The sequence below is a fragment of the Electrophorus electricus genome, chromosome 4, assembly GCF_013358815.1.
Source record: "Electrophorus electricus isolate fEleEle1 chromosome 4, fEleEle1.pri, whole genome shotgun sequence".
Taxonomy (NCBI): Eukaryota; Metazoa; Chordata; class Actinopteri; order Gymnotiformes; family Gymnotidae; genus Electrophorus; species Electrophorus electricus.
Genome location: NC_049538.1, coordinates 6,936,477 through 6,958,823, shown reverse-complemented (window position 1 = coordinate 6,958,823; position 22,347 = coordinate 6,936,477). Strand labels below are relative to the sequence as shown.

The following is a 22,347-nucleotide window of genomic DNA, read 5'->3' as shown; positions in this document are numbered from 1 at the left end:
AGTTTCAAGTTTCAAGTTTGGTTTATTTGTTACATACATAGTCATACACAGTATAACTCGCAGTGAAATGGTGGAGAGTGCTCTGTCCAAACTGAGGAAAAGAAAACAGGGGTGCATAGAGAAATATAGATATTCTATATATGTACAAAAATATATTATATTATAGTAAGTTTGATTTTAAATACTATATTTTTTATGCCTATATTTTTGGTACGTTGTTATAACTATATAAATCTGCATATATTATTTTAATTACAGTATTGTTATTATCTGTTTACACTGCACTACTGAGCCAGAGTAGATTACTTTTCGTTCACATGTACATTTGTGTGCTGACAAATGACAAAGAATCTTGGAAAGCTCAAATCATTAGGTCTTGGACGAGGGTGTTTTTCACCAAAACCAGAACCGGCTTTGCAATTATCAACATTAAAATGAAAATGAAAGTGGCTGCGCAATCCAAATAATTCCACGAGGACAAACTGCATCACGTGAAGCAGGCTATGTTAACATCATTTCTGCCTATTATCTTTTAGGGAGATGCCTTGCAGTAAAATTGGTTTTTTTTTTTAACAATGATTCTGACATTGACCAATGTACAGTGGCTACAAGAAGAAATCCATTTTCTTCCATGCCTCTACCCCCGCCTTCCTTTTATTTGGACTATTTTTAGATTATTTCAGTGTCGCCGATCATTAACTGGACAGCAGATTTTGGGCCCTCGCTCTGAAAGGATAGTATGCAAATTTGGTGCGGGCGCGCTGTTTGTAGAGAAATCCTTCTGTTTGCTTTCATGTGCAATCCAGGCAGCTTGTTAGCGAGGAGCTTTCACGAGTCGACAGCCGGGCAGGCTGGCGCCGAGCGAGAGAGGTGTCTGCCGGGCGATGTGTGGGAGCACGGAATTAGCATCCAGCTTTACAGCCAGTCCCAGAGCGTCTTTATTGTAAAGAATAACCCGTCCTTTTGTTGCCCCGCTACTGCAGAGACGGCTCGTAATTAATTTCCGTCCGACTAAGGCGCGCGTCTCGTTAAAAACCGGTTTGACTCTGTGTCTTTGTTAGTGTACTGTGGAGTAAAGCTGCACAAGCAGACTGATTTGGATCCAGCCCTGTGTTGCCGGGTGGGGGGGGGCTTGATGGAAAAGCATTATGGGCTACAGTCTCAGCGGCGTGCTAAATAAGCCCCTTCAAATGTATTAACATTCGCTTATACTTCCAGGTTGTTGTTGTTTTTTTATGTACCGAAAAATCTTTCCTCTCCAGGCTGCTGTTGGCTGTGGATGTGCAGAGTTGTGTTGCAGTGTTAGTACTGAGAAACGCATGACTCACTAGGACCTCGTCCTGAACTTAATCACACTTCATTGGGGCAATAAATTAAACCTTCCAACCTCAGTCCAGTCACTTCATGTATTCATGAATATGTATTCATATATTCTGTGCTTATTCAGAAAATTCTGCTGGCGGTAGCAGCAGTAGGTAAGGCTTTGGTAAACAACCTCACTAGTAGAGAATGCATCATTCTGCTTCAGGTTTGAGGAAATGCAAAGTGAAGTCAGTAAAACCCGACAGGAAGGATGGTTGGAGCCATCACAAGTGATCATACCGTGAGTCTCCCGCTTAAAAAAAAAAGATCTGGCTTAAAACATTATCCCAGTGGACAGCATCAAACCCTGGACAGGATGTGCAGAGGAGTGGTACATTTTTCAGCTAGAAAATTATTGGCAGGGTTGTGCTATGCATAAATCAATAGAAACAACATTTTTCCCAATACCTGAGTTGACAAATAGCAAACCTATACTTTAGACTCTGAGTGGGAAGAATGTGTTGCTACAGTGATACTCAGAATTCCCAAATGTACCCTGACTCTTAATTAGTTTTCAGAGTGCTAAACACGGCCCAGTCAAAACAGGCTTAATTAAAAGATTACTTAAAGAGGTTTGAAGTTTGTTGCATGTAGATGATGGGCTGATGGAAGATGATGGATGATGGATGACAGCGTAGTAACAAAACAGTCCTACAGATGAAAGGCTAAGAATATTGTCAGATTGTTTCTCACATCTTTTACTTTATTACTGATCATATCATTAAATAAACATGGCTTGGCCTATAATAATGAATTTACATTAACATTATACACCGTTTGGCAGACTTTCCTATCCAGACCATCTCACATATTTATCAGTATGACAGGCTTACTATTCAGGAACTTCGCCTGCAGGGGAAAGACAAACGCGCGCACGCACACACACACACACACACACACACACACACACACTACTCAACTGGTTAGAACTATAAATTTCAGTATGTTGGCACTAAGTTTGTTTTATGAGCCTTGAGTTATAACAAATCTCAGGTAATAGCAGGGAAATTGCCTGAGTTCATAGTTGTACACCAACGCAGTAGACACTTTTACCCTTGAGTAATGTCAGATTTCAACATTTTATTATTGCAGACGTTTTCAAATCGCTGAGCCTAGAGATACTAATCAATCATTATTAATCCTCACCCGCTCAGTGTTGTAATAGAAAGAGAAGATACTGATCATCCTTTCAGTCTTTATCATACAGGAGATGAGGCAGCACTCAACAATGACAGCAGTCTGAGACGCGTAATCAGGAAGGGTCCTACACAGGGGACTGGGTCCATTCATGTCTACACAGGGCACTGGGTCCATTCATGTCTACACAGGGGACTGCGTCCATACATGTCTACACAGGGGACTGTATTTGAGTGAAAGAGACACACCCGGTATATATTTGTTAAATAAAAGCATGCCTACTTCATTTACATTTTTATTTGAGTTAACATACAAAAAATGAATATGAAGTTTTAAAATTTTGAGCAGTTTTCTTTTTTTTTAAATTGCATCATTTATTCTGCCTTAGTACACATTCAGAATCAGTCAAGCTGTTTAATGCAAAATTGCTTGTTCGGATAACATACTCTTGTTGAGACACTATCTGGAGGGAAATTGTTGGTCCAAGAAGTTTTTTGTACTGATGCAAAGCAATTAACATGCCTTATCTCAGTCACTCAAAATTCCTATTGAGCAGAATAAAACTTAGTTGCCTTTTTTGACAGTGTGTGTGTTTATTTTTTCAAAATATATTTCACAGCATTGTGGGTTGTTTTTTTTTTTTAAGATCCACCAAGCCAGAGTCCCTGAAAGTGTGCTTAGCTAAGAAAGTTAAAGAGGGACAGAAGAAAGATCGGTGCCCTGAATCTTAATGACACTGCACCACGTCTGCATCCAGAGTAATTATGAAAGCTTCCAGCAGTGAATCACAACATGATGCTGCACTCTGCTCCCTGTTCTCCTCGCATGTGAAGGCTTCCCTTCCGGAAATATCAGCATGACATAATCTTTACCTGCTGGAGAGCTCCCCCCACAGAGTGGGGGGTGGCGAGTATGTCTCAGGGAGACATTGCCTCTGGTGCCTTTTGTGTTCTTAGACCTTCACTGACACACCCTAATGATGCCAAATCAAGTGGTGGGGAACCTCCCTTACAGAGAGATCATTCTCAGCCCAAGGGACATCAACCCAATGTGTGCATGTGTGTGTGTGTGTGTGTGTGTCTGTGTGTGTGTGTGTGTGTGTGTGCATGTGTGCACGCGTGTGTGTATGTGCGTGTGTGTGTGAGTGCGTGAGTGCGTGTGTGTGTGTGTATATGTGTGTGCGCGTGTGTGCGCGTGTGCATGTGAGTGTGTGAGTGTGTGTGTGTGAGTGTGTGTGTGTGTGTGCATGTGTGCGCGTGTGCATGTGAGTGTGTGAGTGTGTGTGTGTGTGAGTGTGTGTGTGTGAGTGTGTGTGAGTGTGAGTGAGTGTGTGTGTGTGTGTGTGTGTGTGTGTGTGTGTGTGTGTGTGTGTGTGTGTTGGAAGGGTGGGAAAAAAAAGTCTAAACTGTGGATGACAAACAAAAACACCCACAGAATCGATATCAATGGCAAGACTTTTTCATATCTGACTCAGGAAGAGTTCAAAAATCTGCCATGTTACAGGAACTTGTGGAGCCTTTCCAAGCACAAGTGGTGATGACAAATGGATTCCCACTCAAAAAAAGTGTGCAGTGTGTGTGTGTGTGTGTGTGTGTGTGTGTGTGTGTGTGTGTGTGTGTGTGTGTGTATGTGAGTGTATGTAAAACATTGTGCAATGTGCTTTTCTCTGAAACAACCAAAAAATTCAGTGTGAATTCTTAGCCCACCCCACCCCCCTCCCTCTTTTGAGAAACCGCATGAACCACTGAGTATCAACATGGTTTTGGCAGTAAACAGAGGTGTGATTTTTTCTTCCAGTTAAGCAGGTTTTGCAGAATACATTGGCCAATGGAACATTCACTTGTCAACAAATAAATGCAAATATATTCCGTGATATACTGTAGTTTCTATTTTTAATCCTGTCTGTGAAGTACTGATCTGTTTTGCCATTGTTCTCTGTTGCAACAGTGCTGAAGTGGGAAAGGTGAATCTCTGCTTCTGATCCCAAATATTTTTCTGCATGAAACAGCAAACAAAATGTATATGATGTGCAATCGTAACGTTTTGTCTACGGTCTCCAGTAAATTGGGTTGGGTTTTGCCCTATGGTTTAATAGGACTATGGTTTCAACCAGTGAAGGTGTGCTGTTAATTTAATATTTGTATTTGTGTTTTACTTTTCCCATATTATTGGTTTATAGCAGGTCACGTGGTTCATGTCACCACATTGGAAAATACATTTTCACATCATCCCTGTTGTATCACGAAGAGTGTTTTTCTAGCCCCAGAAATACAATGAGCCTCCTCTTCTAATCCCCCACATCATAAGCCTCGCATAGATAAATAGTGTTCTAGATTGGCCAACCTAACAGCCTGTTCCTAGCAAAATCTTTCCAATTATACATCGGACTGATTCAGAACATGGATTTTCGGGAGAGGGGTGCGTGTCTCTTGCACAGTGTCAGTGGCAATAGCGAAGTCACAAAGACAGCAGCTGACAGGACCCGGCAGCGGGAGACGCATGCAGACATCATTCACGCGCTTGCTTTGTTAGACATGTGCATAAGGTGTCTCCTTGCACCTCAGCCATCAAAAGACAGGCTGCTCAAATTAGAGCTCTCAGAAATATTGGTAGTGGCAGCAGTGCCTGTCTCTGTGTGCGTGTGTATACATGTGTGGGTGGGTGGGTGGGTGGGTGTGCGTACATTTGTGTGTGTGTGTGTGTGTGTGTGTGTGTGTGTGTGTGTGTGTGTGTGTGTGTGTGTGTGTGTGTGTGTGTGTGGTTATCCGGGAGGGAGATGTGATGATTCTGGGTCCTTTGGGGTGGCATAACAAGTGGGCGTGGAGAGCACTCGTTAGAGGACCCCGCCGACAGCCTACATCCCCTCATTAGGAGAGAGTGGTCTGCCTGGTGTGCTATGACTCCATTTGAAAAACAATCTCCCTGATTCCTGCCATGGTATGCCACTTGGTGTCAGTCACAGCTTTAAGATTTGCCCTGATTACAAAAGCTAGTAATTCTAATGAGTTCATTAAATTTGGTCTTGAGGCTTATCATAGACCTAGAGTTATTAAAACAATCAGCATAGAGTCTTAGCATATTCAGTACATTTCAAGCTCCATAAAGTCTTTTAATGGATAAACTACTACAGAGTTTCATAGAAATTATTTGCTTGTGCCATGTATTTTTTGAGTATGTCTTGCTTTCTCTTTTCACTGTTCTCCTCCTCATTATTTGTATGGTTGCTTATGTTGACAGAAAGTGCTTCTTATAAACTATTTTCTAGTCACTATTTTGATCATGAATGTCTTTATGAATGTTTTAGTGGAATTCTACATTGCATATATTGCCTTCAGTTATGCATATAAATGGTTTCAATGCTGTAACAGTGTCATAAGGATTTTAGGGTGTTTCAGGCTGTTGGGTTTCTCTCTCTTTTCTTTTGACTATTTGTTCATCAGCCAGCTACAGATCAATCAAACAGATACAGACAGGTCCAGTGGGGGTCTTCTGCCATGTGGTCCAGATGGACAGACTCCTGCCTTCACATTAGAGTGACTAAGGTGAAGTCAGACAAGACAAGCCCTAACACCCCCTCATACACACACACATTAGTAAAAATTAAAAATCTGAATTGTCAGAATTCAGACAATAATCAGCACTATAACACTAGGCATATACTTAATGTTATACATAATATTATAATACTACACACTACAGTACTTATCATGGTGGCATATGTTTCACCTCAGGACATTCATTGGCTTTGGCTGACCCCTGCTAGATTCTATGCCCACATCACAAGTTTGTTCTGTTTACATGTTGTAATCCAATAAATCTTCCTAATTTGTATATGTTTGTGTATATTCATACGCGCGCGCACGCGTGTGTGTGTGTATAATATTTATATAGAATTTCTATAATAATAACAACAACAACAACAACAACAATAATAATAATAATAATAATAATAATAATAATAATAAATTGATATCATATTTAAGCAAAGTGTAAGTGTACATTATATTGACGATACCAGTGTAGGTACTGCTGACATCTAGTGTATATTATACACTAATACATTTTGCGAATTATCTTTAATTCCTTTTTTTTTTTAATGATTTAGATATCTGAAACAAAATAATATGTTTCAGTCATACTAAAGGGAACGTTTTTGCAGAACTATTTTGTATGTTTTAAGCATCTAAAACGATTCTATTTAAAACTATTTTGTAGTCGTTGTTTGACTTTTATGTTAAAACGTTTGTTCGCTTGGCGGCCATTTCTATTGTTTTGAAACTCGGTGTCCAGCTTCACCACGGTTTTGTTAGGCGGACTGATGAAATATTGCTTAATCTAGTTAGCAATCCTAGCTAGGTATCTGTATTAGTTTATTGTTGTTGCGGAATGGAGAGGATGGCCTCCCCCTCCTGTGAGAAAACCTTAGGGTCGAAGAAGAAAAATGAGAAAAAAATTGCGTCTAAGGAGGAATATAGATTACTGTCTAATATAATGGGAGTCATGAATAACTTGCGAAAGCAGGTAGGTGACCGTCGATATCACTGGTTGCTTTATCACGCTATCTAGCTAGCATAGCTAATTAACGAGAAACGATGAACATCTGTGCATCTGATTTGGACGAGTCACAGACTAGTTTAATAAAACAGTTCACTGGTCTAAGTTAGCGGGCTAGCTGCTGGAAGAAAGTTAGGAACAGGTTACCGATACAGAAGTATAGAATTGCGGGTTTAACAGTCAAGTCAGTGTTTTAAACTGCCCCTTCAGCCTAAGATTACACTGAACGTTTTATATGATGATGCATCTAATGTGACTGTGACTGGCAAATTTCAAATCCAATGCTCCACTCACCTGACGTGTAGAAGCAAGTCTAACAGGAAACAATCAATTATTAATTTGAAAGCATATTTCTTCATGGGATAAATCCTTGTAATCTAACCTATAGCCTATTCTTCAACAAGATTACAGCATTACATTTCACATCACGTTATAACGCAGTAGTTAACACTGTGTACACAAGGAAATAGTTCAGACCACTGGGTTCAGTTTAAGGTTCTGCTTTTTAGGGGATCCTGTGTGACGTCATACTCGTGGTGCAGGGCAAGCACATCCTGGCCCACAGGGTAGTCCTGGCCGCTGCAAGTCACTTCTTCAACCTCATGTTCACCAGTAAGAACTGCCCTTTTTGCCCCCTGCTTCAGTGTTTTTCTGATGTTTCCTTAACTAAGAACGTCCGATGGCTGCAACATTTTGAATGTACAATACTACTATATCCTATAGAAGATGGTTGATAAAAGTGAGGAGCTACTGGACTTCTGGCCCCGGTTTGGACGCGAAGCCAGAGGACGTTTAAGTTGACTGTAAGTGTCTCTGTCTCTGCCTCAGCCAACATGATGGAAGCCACCAACCATGAGGTGGAGCTTGGTGGAGCGGAGCCTGAGATCATTGAGCTGCTGGTGGAATTTGTCTACACAGCCCGGTAAACAAATGACCAAATCAGTTTGATTTATACTAGCTGCCAACATTTCCAAACCGCGCATCACTGTCATATTCCATGAGCTGAAAGCATAATGCATCATTAATAACGGGGCCTTGACTAATTTTTCACAATTATGTTTTTTTTTTTCCCCCATAGAATCTCCGTGAACAGTAACAACGTCCAGTCGTTGCTCAATGCTGCTAATCAGTATCAAATAGAACCGGTGAAGAAAATGTGTGTGGACTTCCTGAAGGAGCAAGTGGACGCTACCAACTGTCTCGGTAAAGCTGGTCTGACTGCTGAGAGCTCGCAGCTTCCAGCAGGAAAATCGGGGAGCATTGCTGAACCAAGCGATCTGTAATGGGAGGGGCCTGCGGTTCGTTTTGGTTGTTATGCCATGGCAAAAGAAGCGTGAGTCGTCAGACGTCTCCCGTGACACCTGTGTGCTGTCTCTGCAGGCATTAGTGCGTTGGCCGAGTGCCTCAACTGCCCGGAGTTGAAGACGGCGGCGGACGAATTCATCTATCAGCACTTCACAGACGTGTACAAGCTGGACGAGTTCCTGCAGTTGGACGTGAAGCAGGTCACCCACCTGCTTCACCAGGACACGCTGACGGTCAGAGCTGAGGACCAGGTGAGACCGGCCAGGTGGGGCTTGGAGGAGGGGCCGGTGGACTTGGCTTCTTTCTAAGCGGCACCATACACATCTTACACTTTCTTAAGTCATGTTCCTGTCCTACATAAGGACTTATTCAAGAAGAACTAGGGGTCCGAAAGAGGTGGTCCCGTGGTGGTAGATGTCTGTTTTGTGTATGCATATCCATGCAGATCTATGACGCGGCTGTGCGGTGGCTGAAGTACGACGTGTTGAACCGGCAGCAGTACATTGTGGACATCCTGAGCACAGTACGCTTCCCGCTTGTGTCCAAGAACTTCCTCAGCAAGACAGTCCAGGCCGAGCCCTTGATCCAGGACAACCCCGAGTGCCTCAAAATGGTCATTGGTGAGTCATGGCAGTTCAGCCGGAAACAAACCCTGGAGACAGACAGACATGAAAATGTGTTGGATCACATATTAGCAGCATATATGCGCTGTGGATAGCGATAGAAAAATCCAATAACTCTGCCTCTGCGTGTGTGCGTGCGTGTGTGTATGTGTGTGTGTGTGTCTCAGGCGGAATGCGCTACCACCTCCTGTCCCCCGAGGATAGGGAGGAACTGGGTGAGAGTAGTCGTCCGCGCCGCAAGAAGCACGATTACCGAATCGCTCTGTTCGGTGGCTCCCAGCCCCAGTCCTGCCGCTACTTCAACCCCAAGGTGCCACCTCGCACTGTCACGATCGCCATCAGAGCCAAACCTCTGCCCCAAATGTCTGCTTCACTGTGGGGAAATGAACCTTTGTGGTTTATACATCTCCAATAACTCAGATATTAAATTACCCTGCATAGTTCGGTGTGTTAGTCTTGCTTTGAAAAACAGCACCCGCAGAGCTTCCAAAACTGGCAAAATTGACCTGTGGCTTATAAAATGTGGAATGCGATGAGCACATGCTCAATTCCTGATGTTGTCCCAGCCTGGGCCCTTCTCCAGTATTAGGGGGCATTTTTGAGCCGTCCATCAAGCCAGAGACCGGTGTCCTCTGGCTGTCGGTCGGATGTCCTCATGCCTGGGTGCCTACTCTGTGCTGTCGTTTCAGGACTACAGTTGGACTGACATCCGCTGTCCCTTCGAGAAGCGGCGGGACGCGGCGGCTGTGTTCTGGGACAACGTGGTGTACATCCTCGGAGGCTCGCAGCTCTTCCCCATTAAGAGGATGGACTGTTACAACGTGGTGAAAGACAGCTGGTATTCCAAGTTGGGGCCTCCCAACCCCAGGGACAGCCTGGCAGCCTGCGCTTCCAAGGGCAAGATCTACACCTCGGGAGGGTCGGAAGTAGGTGGGTTTGCGAAGGATGTGGCGACCATGACTGGTGCTAATTTGAGAGACTGAAATGTCTGTCCTCGTGCTAGTTCTAAAGACATCGTTCAGATGTCGTGCGTTCGTTGGGTTTAATTGGGGGATAATCTCAGGGGTGAGAAGTGTTTCATCATGAGCATTTGAGACCCAGACACTAAAGTTGCTCAAAGGTACACAGCCCTGATTGGCCAGCTACAGCTGTGACTGTGTATGAAAGATGCATATCATTGAGTAAAATCATTTTGAATCAGTCCATTGCTCAATGTCCATTGGTGTGTGTGTGTGTGTGTGTGTGTGCGCGTACATTCGTGTGGCAGGGAGCTCTGCTCTGAACCTGTTCGAGTGCTACGACACCCGGACAGAGACGTGGCAGGACAAGCCCAGCATGCTCCAGCCCCGCTGCAGCCATGGTTCCGTGGAGGCGGCCGGCCGCATCTACGTGTGCGGCGGCAGCCTGGGAAACAACGTGTCCGGCAGGGTTCTCAACAACTGCGAGGTGTACGACCCCAACACGGAGGAGTAAAGTCCACCTTTCCTCAGAACACACACCCTTATCCAAAACACAGGGGGAGCATGGGGGCTTGGTTCCACTGGCCAGGACCCTATTCCCTGGTTATTAGCTCTTGTCTTACCTGCCTGATTCAATAAAATAGCTGAACACTACAGCAACCAGATCTTGAATAGGGCCTTGGAGTGACCATAAGGTCACATGTCACGCCTAGAATGATCAGACATTTCATTTAGAGGGAAGGTTAGATGACGTTTTCTCTCTGTATCTGCTAACCTCACATGTTCCCCGTGTGCCCAGATGGAGAGTGTTGTGTGGTATGAGAGAGGCTCGGAAGAACCACGGCCTGGTGGTGGTCAACTCGAGGATCTATGCTGTGGGCGGGCAGAACAGCCTCGGTACGTTCCCCTGCCGTACGCTGACACCAAGGTTCAACAGCAGAGAGACTTGTATCCATGCACCTGTGTTAACAGCATGGCTGCACAGTGTATCATTTGATTTGACTGGCCTTTTGCAGTAATGTAAAAGAGCACTTTAACCAATCACAATTCAGTTCACAGTTCTTATTAGGTGCTATGCACCATTCTCAGCCGTAACTCTGCTCTGCTGCAGGCGGCCTGGACTCGGTGGAGTATTATGAGATAGGCAGCAACGAGTGGAAGATGGCAGCGCCCATGCCCTGGCGCGGTGTGACGGTGAAGTGCGCGGCCGTCGGTCCCGTCATCTACGTGCTGGCCGGCTTCCAGGGCGTGGGCCGCCTGGGCCACATCATGGAGTACCACACGGAGACAGACAAGTGGGTCACGTCCAGCAAAGAGCGTGCTTTCCCCGTCACCAGCTGCCTCATCTGTGTGGCGGACACGTGCGGCGCCAACGAGGAGGACATGAGCTGCTTTCCCGAGCCCGCCGCACCTCCCCCTTCATCGTCTTCGTCCTCCTCATCTTCGGCTCCTTCTGGAAATGCACAGTGCTGAGGCTGGGGGGGGTTTAAACATGACGTACAGTTTGTCTCGATACTGTTTTAAGTCCCGCTGGATCTCGTGTCACTGAGGATCTCCAGCAGGATCGTCTTGCTTGAACCGACTTCAGCAACAGAGTTTATAACTCCGGAAACTTCCAGCATTGGGCCTGGCCATCTTTCCGTCCGTTGCTGAATTTATGGAATACTGCAATCATTGATAAATCTCAGATTGTTAAGCAGCTCGTGATTCCCTTTATTTGTTTTAGGAATGTTTTAAGCATTGTTTACTTCAGTTTTCCTCAGCTACTTGCACATCATTCAGGAAACAGGACATTTGCTGGAAAACACAGACACACATTTTATCTTGCTTTTATCTTAGTTGTATCCATAAGATAGAGACAATGAATAGAAAGTCTTTTTTTTTTAACTATTTATTATATTTGTTTACATGAAGTGGGTCCTCTGATGATTAGGACTATAGTTAGAAACGTTCCAGTGCCAAGAGGGGAAATATCAGTTGTATTATTGTAGGAAATTTTGAAAATTATATAAAAATAATATCATTTAATAGTAACAATCCTACATTATATGTTTATTGATACCACAGTGGCTTAGTTAATGTACCTTTTTTGAATTTTTCCAAATGCTTGAATTATAGAGGCCACTAAAACGAAACTGAGTGCACACTTTGACATGCGTCTCTCATGCTCAAACCATGATTGATGTTCAAAAGGTGAAGTCTTAATTTAAATTTTTTTAATCGTGCATAAATGCACTACACTTTCTTATACAGCAGTCTGTCTCTGCTTTTTGCATCATATTTTATATGGAAAATAAAGAAATGGAAAGTGGCGAGAAGTGCTTTAGTGTTTTAGCGAATTCCTGATATTCTTCCCAAAAATGGCGTAAGAGTTTTAGCAGGAAATTTGTGCTTAGAAACTAGGCATTGTGTAAAGTGTTTTGCAAAGTTGTTTAAAGAAGTCTCTAATGAGTGCTCAGTAAAACTCAGGTTTGCACCACCGTTCAGAGTTTTTGCCCCCAAGACACTTGAGCTTCGGTTATTGTGTGCTAATAGCGATGTATAAGAAAATATGCTGAAATTTAAAATAGAAAACATTACAAAATTAAACATTATGTCCATTCGTAATAAACTTTACAAACAAGGCAAGATATGTGAATGTTTTTGCTCTGGATCATCAGCAGCCTGGAAGGGTTTTGCTAGTACTTCCCCCTAGCATATAAACCACGTCGAGCACGTTGCCTGGGCAGCCACATAGCGCCACTAGATGGCGCTCCGTCTACATTTTAATGTAATTACACAACATTTTATAACTACATTTTCGATACTGGCTGCTTTTTTTTAATTATTATTATTATTATATATTTTTAAAGATGACAGTTTAAGAGTTGATTAAAATTAATATAAAGTGTTTGTAAGTTCCAGCCAGTTGGTAGTGTTCTTCATATATTCTTTTTTTTCTGGGACCCACAACTGGATATTTCGCGGTATACCGCAGGAGCAACCGAGGCGCGCTTATTACAGGAAGTGTTGTGTAAGATGGTGTTTGGCTGTAGAGGAGAGGCGGTTGTCTTGTTAACTATACAAGGGTTACTGTCATCTGAAATAATTATTTAGTTTTTATTAACTTCAGGATTTTACACTCGTATGACTGATGCCAAATGGAAAATCAGCGATTTTACTCAGGTTTGTTATCATTTATTGGTTATACAGGCGATAAGCTGATGGGCTTTTTTTTGTCATTTCCTATGTTAAGATGTACATTTTTATATCTTTACATTCCCCGTTGTTTGTCAAAACGATACTTTACAAAATGTAAATGTCTCTATTTGTGTTCTTTACACATTTGTAGCATCTACATTTTACTTGTCTTGTACAGTTGTGTAAGTGATCCATTATCCAATAATATTCGGCGACCATACGTTTTTGCGAGTAATTAATTGGTTGTTTGGTTTCTTTTGACAAGGGGAACGAAATCACAGAAGCAGAGACGAATGCCTTTAAACCTTTACACAGTCTATTTGCGTTGTTAGGACAACTGAAATCACTAAACCTTACTAAACCGCGCATGTTTGTAGTGTCATTTTAATGTAGGCTAGATATATGTTCCCAATAAATAGGCCTACTGTTAATTTTCAATGGGCCTACTAGTAATAGTTGCAGTTACGAATTCTACTGTAATGGGGTGGAAAAATGCACTAGCGCGGTCTCTTTAAAGCTTACATATTTCACTAACTATGAAAACCATTTCCAGTGGAATGAATCACAAACTCTGCCTCGTTTATTACTTTCCCCCGTACCGAACCTGTTTACCACAGCCTGTCCCATGCGATAGTACAGTTCTCCGCCGTCCTCTGTTAAGTTCGGCCCAGTCACGGAGTCTTGTTGCTGCGAGATCTGAGGATGTGTCTGTTAAATGAAACCAGATGTTGAACTGGGAGCAGAAGATAAAGTAGAAAAACTATTACACACACACGCACAAAAAAGGTGCATTCATGTACACTCAAAACTGATTTTAAAGTAAATATCAAACTGAGTGTTGGTTGGCATGTCAGAAAACAAGACTGAATTTTGGCTCAGACTGTAAAATGGCACCTATGAATGCGCTCGTTAACTGTGTTCTGTTGAAAACCCACTCCTTGAAGAGGACCACTGGAAAGCTTACCAAAAGTATAAAAACATATGTACTTTTTTTTCATGCGCGGTAGCTATGTTATTCTTCACAAAATACATTAAGTAATAATTTTATTAGTTATACATACTCTATTGCTGTATCCAATAACTATGATTTTGATTAGCTGTAAGGTGATACACCCATGCTAAAGGCAATATTGTACTCAGAAGTCAGCTGAGTGTCACGGAGCCCTGTACACTGCGTGTGTTGTATCAACTTGCCTTTTTCATGAGTGACCTGGTTTTTATCTGTGGGCAGGTTATAGCTGGATACCTTTTACTCTCTCTCTCTCTCTCTCTCTCTCTCTCTCTCTCTCTCTATATATATATATATATATATATATATATATATATATATAGAGAGAGAGAGAGAGAGAGATAGATAGATAGATAGATAGATAGATAGATAGATAGATAGATAGATAGATAGATAGATACAGACACACACAAGTCAAAAGTTTGGGCACACTGTTGTCTTATATGTTAATATATAATATATTAATATAATGGTTTATATTTAAATTTATTTATAAGAGAAATATAAATAGTGAAAGTTGAGAGCCTAGTTATGAACATTAGTCCCTCACCCTACAGGTGCTCAGCAGATGTGAGAATGTCTGCCAGACATCACAGGTGGCAGCATCATAAAGCTGGTTAAGAGAACAACAACAGCGTACAAAGCTGTCATTGCAAGTGGCTACTTTAAAGAATCTAAAATCTAAGTCAGACAATATTTGTTTAACACAACCTTAGCACATAGGTGTAATTTCATTGCTTTGATACCTTCATTGTTCTTCTAACATGTAGAAAAGAGTAAGTGTAGGTGTGTCCAAACTTTTGACAGGTACTGTAGTAACTTTACATAAATGCTTTAGAATACAGCATAAGGGCCACACATGCAGCACAACGACGCCAAAAACTGCAGTTATCACATTAAACTGAATAGAGCAGGTAGCCTATTGTTAGCACTTTAGGGTATGTGAACCAGTTGCAAATGATAACTGTAAGTGTATTAAAAACCTTTTGATAATATTCAAAGATGGAAGTCATGTTCTGTATATGCCAGATCTAAACAGTGGAACATATATTACAGTGGAAAGACCAAGTACGGTTTACAGTCTACCTGCACAAATTCATGCCTGTAAATCTCTCTTCATGGTGTCTTGTAACTGAAGATATCACACAGTCACATGTTATCTAGTGTATCCAGGGGTCTTCTGTACAATGGACACTCCGCTTTAAAACAGAGTGGCTCATTCTTTGGATTTTCTTTGCTGTGACATTTCAATTCAGATTCATATCATTTTCTGAAACATTCACAAAGAGCCAACAAGAGCCAACAGTGAAAGCTCCGTTTAGTGAGATTGTGTATCATGCTGGAGCATTGTTCTGAGTGAATAAAGGCGAGGAAGCCTTTGTGATGGCTTGCTGAGTGAAGACGTCATCAGGCTGGTGCCTTCATAGCAGCTTCACTCTTAATTTATATCTCAAAAGCTTGAGCTTAATTAGACAATACAGCATAATTGTTTGGCATATATTTATTCATTAGGACATACTGTTCTATTTTCTAAGTATTATTCAGAAATAAATATTATTGTCTTATTATTGGGCAGGTTTGATTACATTAGTCACTGTAATTTGAGATTCATCTGTGAGATGAAGTCTCTTTGATGCTTTTTAACCATTTCTAACCTTTATTGACTGTCTCCAGTTTGGTGATCCTCTCGATCTGTTGTTATCATTTTTAACACGTGCAGCGTGTGCTGCTGACTGCACAGGTTTTTTTCCTTAGACCACGCTATCCGTCGTGCTTGCCCTGCGCTATGTAGCACTCCCGGGCAGAATCACATGTCTCTCCCAACAGGGCAGGTGGGAGGCTGAGGAGCCTGGCCGTGCTGTGCAGGGCTGTCACGCCGGCTTGGTGCGTTCCCCAGTCGTGTTCCCCAACAAAGAGGTACCACAGTGAAAATTAGCCATCGCTGTTCATCCCTGTTCAGAAGATTGGCCACAGTGCTACTGATGGCAGATAATATCCCATCGGGGCTGTTGGAGGCTTGTGTGGTTGTTGGAGCGTCTACCGATTGTCTCAGGGAGCTATGCCAGGTACTGTAACCGTGACTGTACAAGGCTGGAGCAATGTTGGATCTAAGCTGTCTTCTAGCAGAGCCTTAGAACTATGTCTTTACTCTTAGAATAACTGGAATGATAAGTTGATTGGTTAGTAGTGACATCTGACTATACTTCTTTCTTTGGCGGAGCTGCAGGGCAAAGAGAAAGCGTCCTCCCTCTTGGAGGCTGAGGTGTTGCAGGTCCACGCTCCTCCGTTTGTGGCTGAAGAAAGTGTCACTGATGGTCATGCCCCAGCCTTCAGCAGAGCCCAGAAAAGACGCTCCTTTTTGAAGAAGAAGAAGGAGAGACCTGCAGTGTCCGGCAAGAACGGGACCAAGAACAACAATCCCGACATCCACATTGCAGATGATCTTAGCGTCCCTAAAGACATCGATCTCATTGCTCTGCCCCAGCTCTGTTTCCCAGGTGATGTTCTCCAAATGTTCTCAAGCACGTAAAGTGAATATTCGAGAACAATTAATGGTGATGACAATTACTCATTTTTCATTGCTTAGGTGGGCTGAGAGTAGCCAGTGAGAATCAAGAAGACTCTTATCACTTTCTGGTCTTCACGGATGTATTTGGAAACCAGACACATGGCGTGGTGGTTCAGCATTATAAACCCATACAGGTAAGACTTTTTATTGTGTTCTGACAGCTTCAGTGAACCCTTGAATATCACATATTTGTATGCCAACATGTCATACTTTGAAAATCTAAATATTTTATCCTGGGAGATAAATTAATATAATGGAATAAGACCATTTTATTATGTACATTTTATATGTATTATTCAGAAAAAATCTATTTACAAAATATAGGTTTTTGAAACTCATCGTTTTAATGGCTCTCTTGTGTCTTAGTTTTCCCTGGATATTGTTGCATATCAAAATGGCCACCGTTCTTCCAAAGCACCACGTCTGTACACCCCCTTTGGAATTTGTGTCATCTCTAAATACCCTTACTACAATGCCCTCAGAGACTGCCTGTCCTCGTGAGTACCTTGTGAACTTTTAAGCTTGACTTGCATCAGGCAGAACTCAAATTTCTCTTTAGCTGTGTCTTCACTGCATTGATGCTGTGGTTTAAAGATTTGCTAACAACCTCTGCTGTATATCTTCCCAGTTTCCTAGTTCAGCTGAAGACGTGCCGGATGTCTGACTTTGATGAGCAAGTAAAGGAATTCTCTGCCAAACTGGCACTCGTACCCATCCCACCACCTGGCCACCTGCAAGTGGTGAGCGGCCTTACTGGGAAGCTCCAGCTTTGACCAGCTTCAGTCAATCTCTGCTGAGAACTCCTTTGACATCTTGTCATATCATCAATGCCCCAGACTTGTATTAAGCTTCCAGTAAATTCTTTGCTTTGAATGAATATTTGGCATGGGGTATCCCCACAGGATTCATTTACATCCAAACAACCAGCTGTAAGGCTTTGGGGTTTCTCTTTACAGGCATTCCGTTTGAAACCCCTGCAGATCGTGCTTCCCCCTAGAGAGGACATGGACTGGCCTGTCGTAGACCTGGACCTCCATCTGCCCTTCCTGTGCTTTAGGCCAGAGCAGATCTTACAGGTCTGTCACACGACCCCCGCTGGGCACCGGCCATGCATTCAGTCAATTTACAAACCTTATATTTTACCCAGAATGCTAAAGGACATCTCAGTATTTGTGGATTGCTCCATCTAGATACTTGATTTCTAAAGATATTAATATACACAACTGCTCTTAGCAGACATTGTGCTGTGACCCTTTGTGAAATGAATAAGAATTCATCATCTGGAGCTTCCCCTCATGTCCAGGTGATCAGCAGCATACTGACGGAGCAGAAGGTGGTGTTCCTCTCATCGGACTGGGCCCGGCTCACGCTGGTGGCTGAGTGCTTCATGCTGTACATCCGGCCGTTACGTTGGCAGCATCCATTTGTGCCCGTCCTTTCCCATGAGATGCTGGACTTCCTCATGGCTCCCACCGCCTACCTCATGGGCTGCCACCTTGACCACCTCACGGAGGTGGTGGAAGTAAAGGGAGCATTTTTCTTATTTGTTTGTAAATGTGATCAGCAGCTTCACAATTCATCTTTCAGTGATGACTTGATGGTGCACGATGTTCAAAGCATGATTATAATATAAAGACGTCAGATCTGAAAGGTCTTGGTCTTGGAGTGACAGGTAAGCTTGCTTCTTTTCCCTTGGCAGGAGATTGAGGACCTGGTCCTAATAGACATTGACGATGGAACAGTCACATCATCATGTGCAGCAGGACTGCCAGAGATGCCTGTGACTGCATCGCTTTGTTTTAAAAGACAGTAAGAATGTCTGCATGTTTTGAGTCTGCAGAGTAATATATATATATGGTACATCAGGACACCAGTAGGACACCAACACAAACAGTGGTGTGACAGCGATGACGTTCTGCATGTCTGTGTGCTTCTGTGCAGGGTGGAAGGCCTGCAGCTCCACTACGACCTGGAGATGTGCCGACAGGGCAGCTCCAATGACCTGTGGGAGCTACGGGCACACAGGAGGCAGTGGCAACAAAAGCTCAACTCTGACATACTCAGTGTTACCCTCGAGCTCATCGTCAACATCTTCAGGTCAGAACTTTCAGCCTTCTCAGAGTTCCTCCCTTCCTGCTCCAGATGCTGGCACATAAGATCCTTTTCAGCCTTGACATTCAACATGTGCAAAAACAATAATTTGTGTCAAATAAAAGAATCCCGATGTATGTCTTTGTGGGTGTGTCACGGATATGACAGCAGACATCTGATGGTGTATATTCTGGAATGTATTGTTTTTGCTTTTCCATAATGAAGCCTTGTCAAAGTGTGTTTTTTAGAAACAGGAAGATTTCTTTCCGCAGCTCCAGCCTTCTGCATCCTGCGATAGCTTGGTGCTTGGTGTAAGATTATGATTAGAATAATTTCCTTTTGTATTTACCACACTAATAGAGATGTCCATAATCACCTGAACTACGAGCACAGAGTTTTCAACAATGAGGAGTATCTCAAGTCCCAAGAGCCAACAGATCAGCAGTTTTACCAGAAGGTAAAGCAGACCAAGACATCTGGCATATTTGCATGTAGCCCTTTCAGGATCTCTGTGTTCCAGTTCCTGTTGTCTTTGTGTCATGCATACTGTATGTGCTAATAATAGCTTGTGCGTGTGTGTGTATGTGTGTGTGTGTGTGTGCGTGTGCGTGCGTGTATGTGTATCTGTGTGTGTGTGTGTGCGTGTGCATGCATGCATGTGTATCTGTGTGTGTGCGTATGTGCGTACACATGCGTGTGTGTGTGTGTGTGTGTGTGTGTGTGTGCGCACGCAGGTTTTAGAGACCCACATCTTTCATTCCTTCTTACGGGACCGTTTGAATAGGAAGATGGACACCTTCACACGCATGGAGATCAAAACTCGGCCAGAAGCTTACAGGTTACAGATTATAGAATCTTACAGATTTCATTTTACAGAATCTTACAGGTTACTCCAGACCATTTCCAGCAATGCTAGCCCTCTTGTAGACTTTGTTATGTAGAGTGGGGCCTATATCAAATTTGCTTTTTAAGTGCACTAATAGTCCCCGGTCTTTCTTATGGGCTCTCACGCTGGTGTAACCCAGAACGCTCTGTAGTGAGACGCGTCTGTCCCTCAGGTTGAGGACCATGTCTGATGCTCCACGGAGGCCTACCATGCAGGAGATGGCACGCAAGCGCATGAGTCCGGACATCCGGCTGAGGCTGGGCATGAGCCTGCCCAACCTCCTGGAAGACCGCCCCTTCCTGGCTGGCCCTTTCCACCATCTGTCCTTCAAAAAGAATCCTCTGCTAAACGACAAGAGCATCACATGCAGGCCAGGTTTGTGCTGCATTACTGACTTGTGAAGTGGAAGTGTATCTGTATTTCTGGTATGCACCGGGTCCCTGCTTTAGCAGAGATTATACTGAAAACAAGCCAGAGCCCAGCATGCTAATAACTCACCCCATTGCTGTTTTGATCAATAACAGACAGGGTTTTTTCAAGATCTGAACCATGTGTGCTGGAAAACATGACCATTCTAGTGGGAGTGGAGTATATGTATCAAATGCAGTAAATTCCTATCTATGTTATGTTCAGTGTGAGTCACTGTTCTTGGAGCCAAGCATACAGATTATTAAGACAGCTCTTCTCAATAACAGTTCTCTTCCTGGCAATTCATTCTTAATTAATTCTTAATTGCATAGGTCATAGATTTTATTTTAGGCTTTTAACAGAAACCTAGCTAAATGAATGTAGCAGTGTGGTAACTGAATCAGTTCCAACAAACTTCAGCTTTGTGAATACTTCACGAGTCAGCAGGCAAGGTGGCCACATAACTGCCCTAGTCAAAGATTTTTTTCAGTGTAACCAGTTATTATGCAACTCCAAAAGAGGCACCTCAGATTTTATTAGTAACTGTGTCCAGACCTCTTGAGTACCATGCACGTTTTACTAATGATTTTATGGTCTTGCGGTTGTTTACATCCAATTATTTTAATCGCTTTTTCATTGTTGGTGATTTTAATATATATATTGACAACCACAAGGACAATAATGCCACAGGATTCTGTGCCATATTGGGCTCTTTTTCCTTTCACAGCATGTGACTGGTCATACCCTAGACTTGGTTATCTCAGAAGGTCTCAACATTTCAACCACTGTCAAGGATATAGCCCTTTCAGACCACTACTGCACATGTGGGCCTCGCTAGATACCAAGACCAGCCATGTGTGCTTGTTTCAAGAAAAGATTAATAGATGATCAAGTAGACAATCTTTTATGGACAAACTTTCTACCTTTACTTCCAACCTTTCTGGGAAAGTTTATACTCTTAAATTCTTAAACTAATAATGATACGATTTCACCAGTAATGGCTAAAACCACTTAATGTAAGCAAAAAGGAGAATGCTTTGGTTTGTTTGTCTCCAATGGAAACAATGTAGGACAGGAGAACACAGCGTAAAACCAGAATTCAGATTCACAATGAGCATCAATAATAACATTAACAGCAAACAAATTCTGGTTGCCACTATTGACAGGCTAACTAACCCAAAACTCAGATTTCTAACCATCCCAGTTCAGAAGTATTAATTATGAAACCTTAATTAAAACAGTGAGGCAGCTCAAATCATCTACCTGCAGCCTTGTTGCTCTGCCAACCAATTTTTCAAAAATTATTTTAACTCAGTAACAACAAAGATATTGCACATAATAAATGTCAGGCTCCTTTCCAAGTGCATTAAACCTGCAGTTGTTAAACCCCTTCTGATAAAGAAAATCCAACTGTGTTAATTAAAATCATTAAGAAAGTGGTCTTCAAACAACTGACTACTTCTTTGTCTTTGAACAGCTATTTTGACAACTTTGACAGTGAACCAGGGTCTGGCCCAGCAGCGCAGCATTGAGACGGCTCATGTAGTTTACAGAGACAGTTTTGTTCTGCTGATCCCCAGCTTTGATTTTATGGACTTTATATATTTTATTAAATAAATATTATTTATTAAATTATTACTTAAAATATGTATTAAATATTTTGGAATTAAAATGTTTATTTTTTTTAATCTATTTATTTATATTAATTTTATTTCTATTTCAATTCTTCAAATTGTTTTTAATTAATTTACTTATTTATTTATTTATTTATTTCTGCTTTAATTAATTAATCATTTTAATATTTAGTATTTATTAATTTACTTTGTCTTTATTGAAATTAACCGTATTTAATTTTATTTAAATACACTGTTTTATCTAATAGCCCTTTATAGCATTTCTGTTTCAACAGATTTCAGGCTTCCCGCAAGGCCAGTAAAAACATTCAAACTGCCGGAATTCCCTCCACCGCTGGCTTATCACTATGTTCAGAACTACTACTGCGAGCTCATTGGACTTCTGAGCAAGGCCATCGATGTGGCGACGCCAGACGACTCCGCCCTGCTGGCCCGCTACTACTACCTCCGCGGCCTGGTGAATTCGGTTACTGGGAAACGGTTGGAGGCACTGACCGACTTCCAGAGCCTTCACAGGACGGACATGGACGTGTTCCCTGCCGATATGGTGGCGTCACTGGTGGCTTCGCTCCAGCCGGACGAGCGGGTGGTGGCGATGCAGCGGCCCGAACTGAAGCGGCTGATCAGTCA

General features: G+C 42.5%; 2 protein-coding genes across 7 annotated transcripts in view; both read left to right on the top strand.

Moving 5' to 3' along the window:
- The first annotated feature begins 6,800 nt into the window (after nucleotides 1-6,800).
- klhl7 (kelch-like family member 7) lies at nucleotides 6,801-12,252 on the top strand. Its single transcript, XM_027022437.2, has 11 exons — nucleotides 6,801-7,020; nucleotides 7,563-7,665; nucleotides 7,882-7,975; nucleotides 8,132-8,256; nucleotides 8,434-8,609; nucleotides 8,804-8,978; nucleotides 9,149-9,291; nucleotides 9,671-9,911; nucleotides 10,249-10,450; nucleotides 10,740-10,837; nucleotides 11,052-12,252. Exons 1-11 carry the CDS (start codon nucleotides 6,886-6,888, stop codon nucleotides 11,411-11,413), a joined length of 1,854 nt encoding a protein of 617 aa, XP_026878238.1. The 5' UTR covers nucleotides 6,801-6,885; the 3' UTR covers nucleotides 11,414-12,252.
- Nucleotides 12,253-12,957: 705 nt separating this feature from the next.
- The window catches only part of dennd3a (DENN/MADD domain containing 3a), a 31,162-nt gene continuing 21,772 nt past the window's right edge, over nucleotides 12,958-22,347 (top strand). For 4 of the 6 annotated variants that reach the window (XR_004775930.1, XM_035525551.1, XM_035525554.1 and 1 more), the window contains exons 1-14: nucleotides 12,958-13,105; nucleotides 15,957-16,195; nucleotides 16,357-16,627; nucleotides 16,717-16,832; nucleotides 17,065-17,195; nucleotides 17,327-17,438; nucleotides 17,655-17,774; nucleotides 18,002-18,220; nucleotides 18,398-18,507; nucleotides 18,640-18,795; nucleotides 19,150-19,246; nucleotides 19,524-19,627; nucleotides 19,848-20,050; nucleotides 21,993-22,347. The exon at nucleotides 21,993-22,347 is cut by the window's right edge and continues 176 nt beyond it. Coding sequence is in view for 5 of the 6 variants with exons in the window: in XM_035525551.1 (XP_035381444.1) it covers nucleotides 16,112-16,195; nucleotides 16,357-16,627; nucleotides 16,717-16,832; nucleotides 17,065-17,195; nucleotides 17,327-17,438; nucleotides 17,655-17,774; nucleotides 18,002-18,220; nucleotides 18,398-18,507; nucleotides 18,640-18,795; nucleotides 19,150-19,246; nucleotides 19,524-19,627; nucleotides 19,848-20,050; nucleotides 21,993-22,347 (2,078 nt within the window). In the remaining variant the exon portion in view is untranslated. The remainder of the gene's footprint in view (nucleotides 13,106-15,956; nucleotides 16,196-16,356; nucleotides 16,628-16,716; nucleotides 16,833-17,064; nucleotides 17,196-17,326; nucleotides 17,439-17,654; nucleotides 17,775-18,001; nucleotides 18,221-18,397; nucleotides 18,508-18,639; nucleotides 18,796-19,149; nucleotides 19,247-19,523; nucleotides 19,628-19,847; nucleotides 20,051-21,992) is intronic. The other 2 variants (XM_035525552.1, XM_035525553.1) reach the window with 2 other exon arrangements.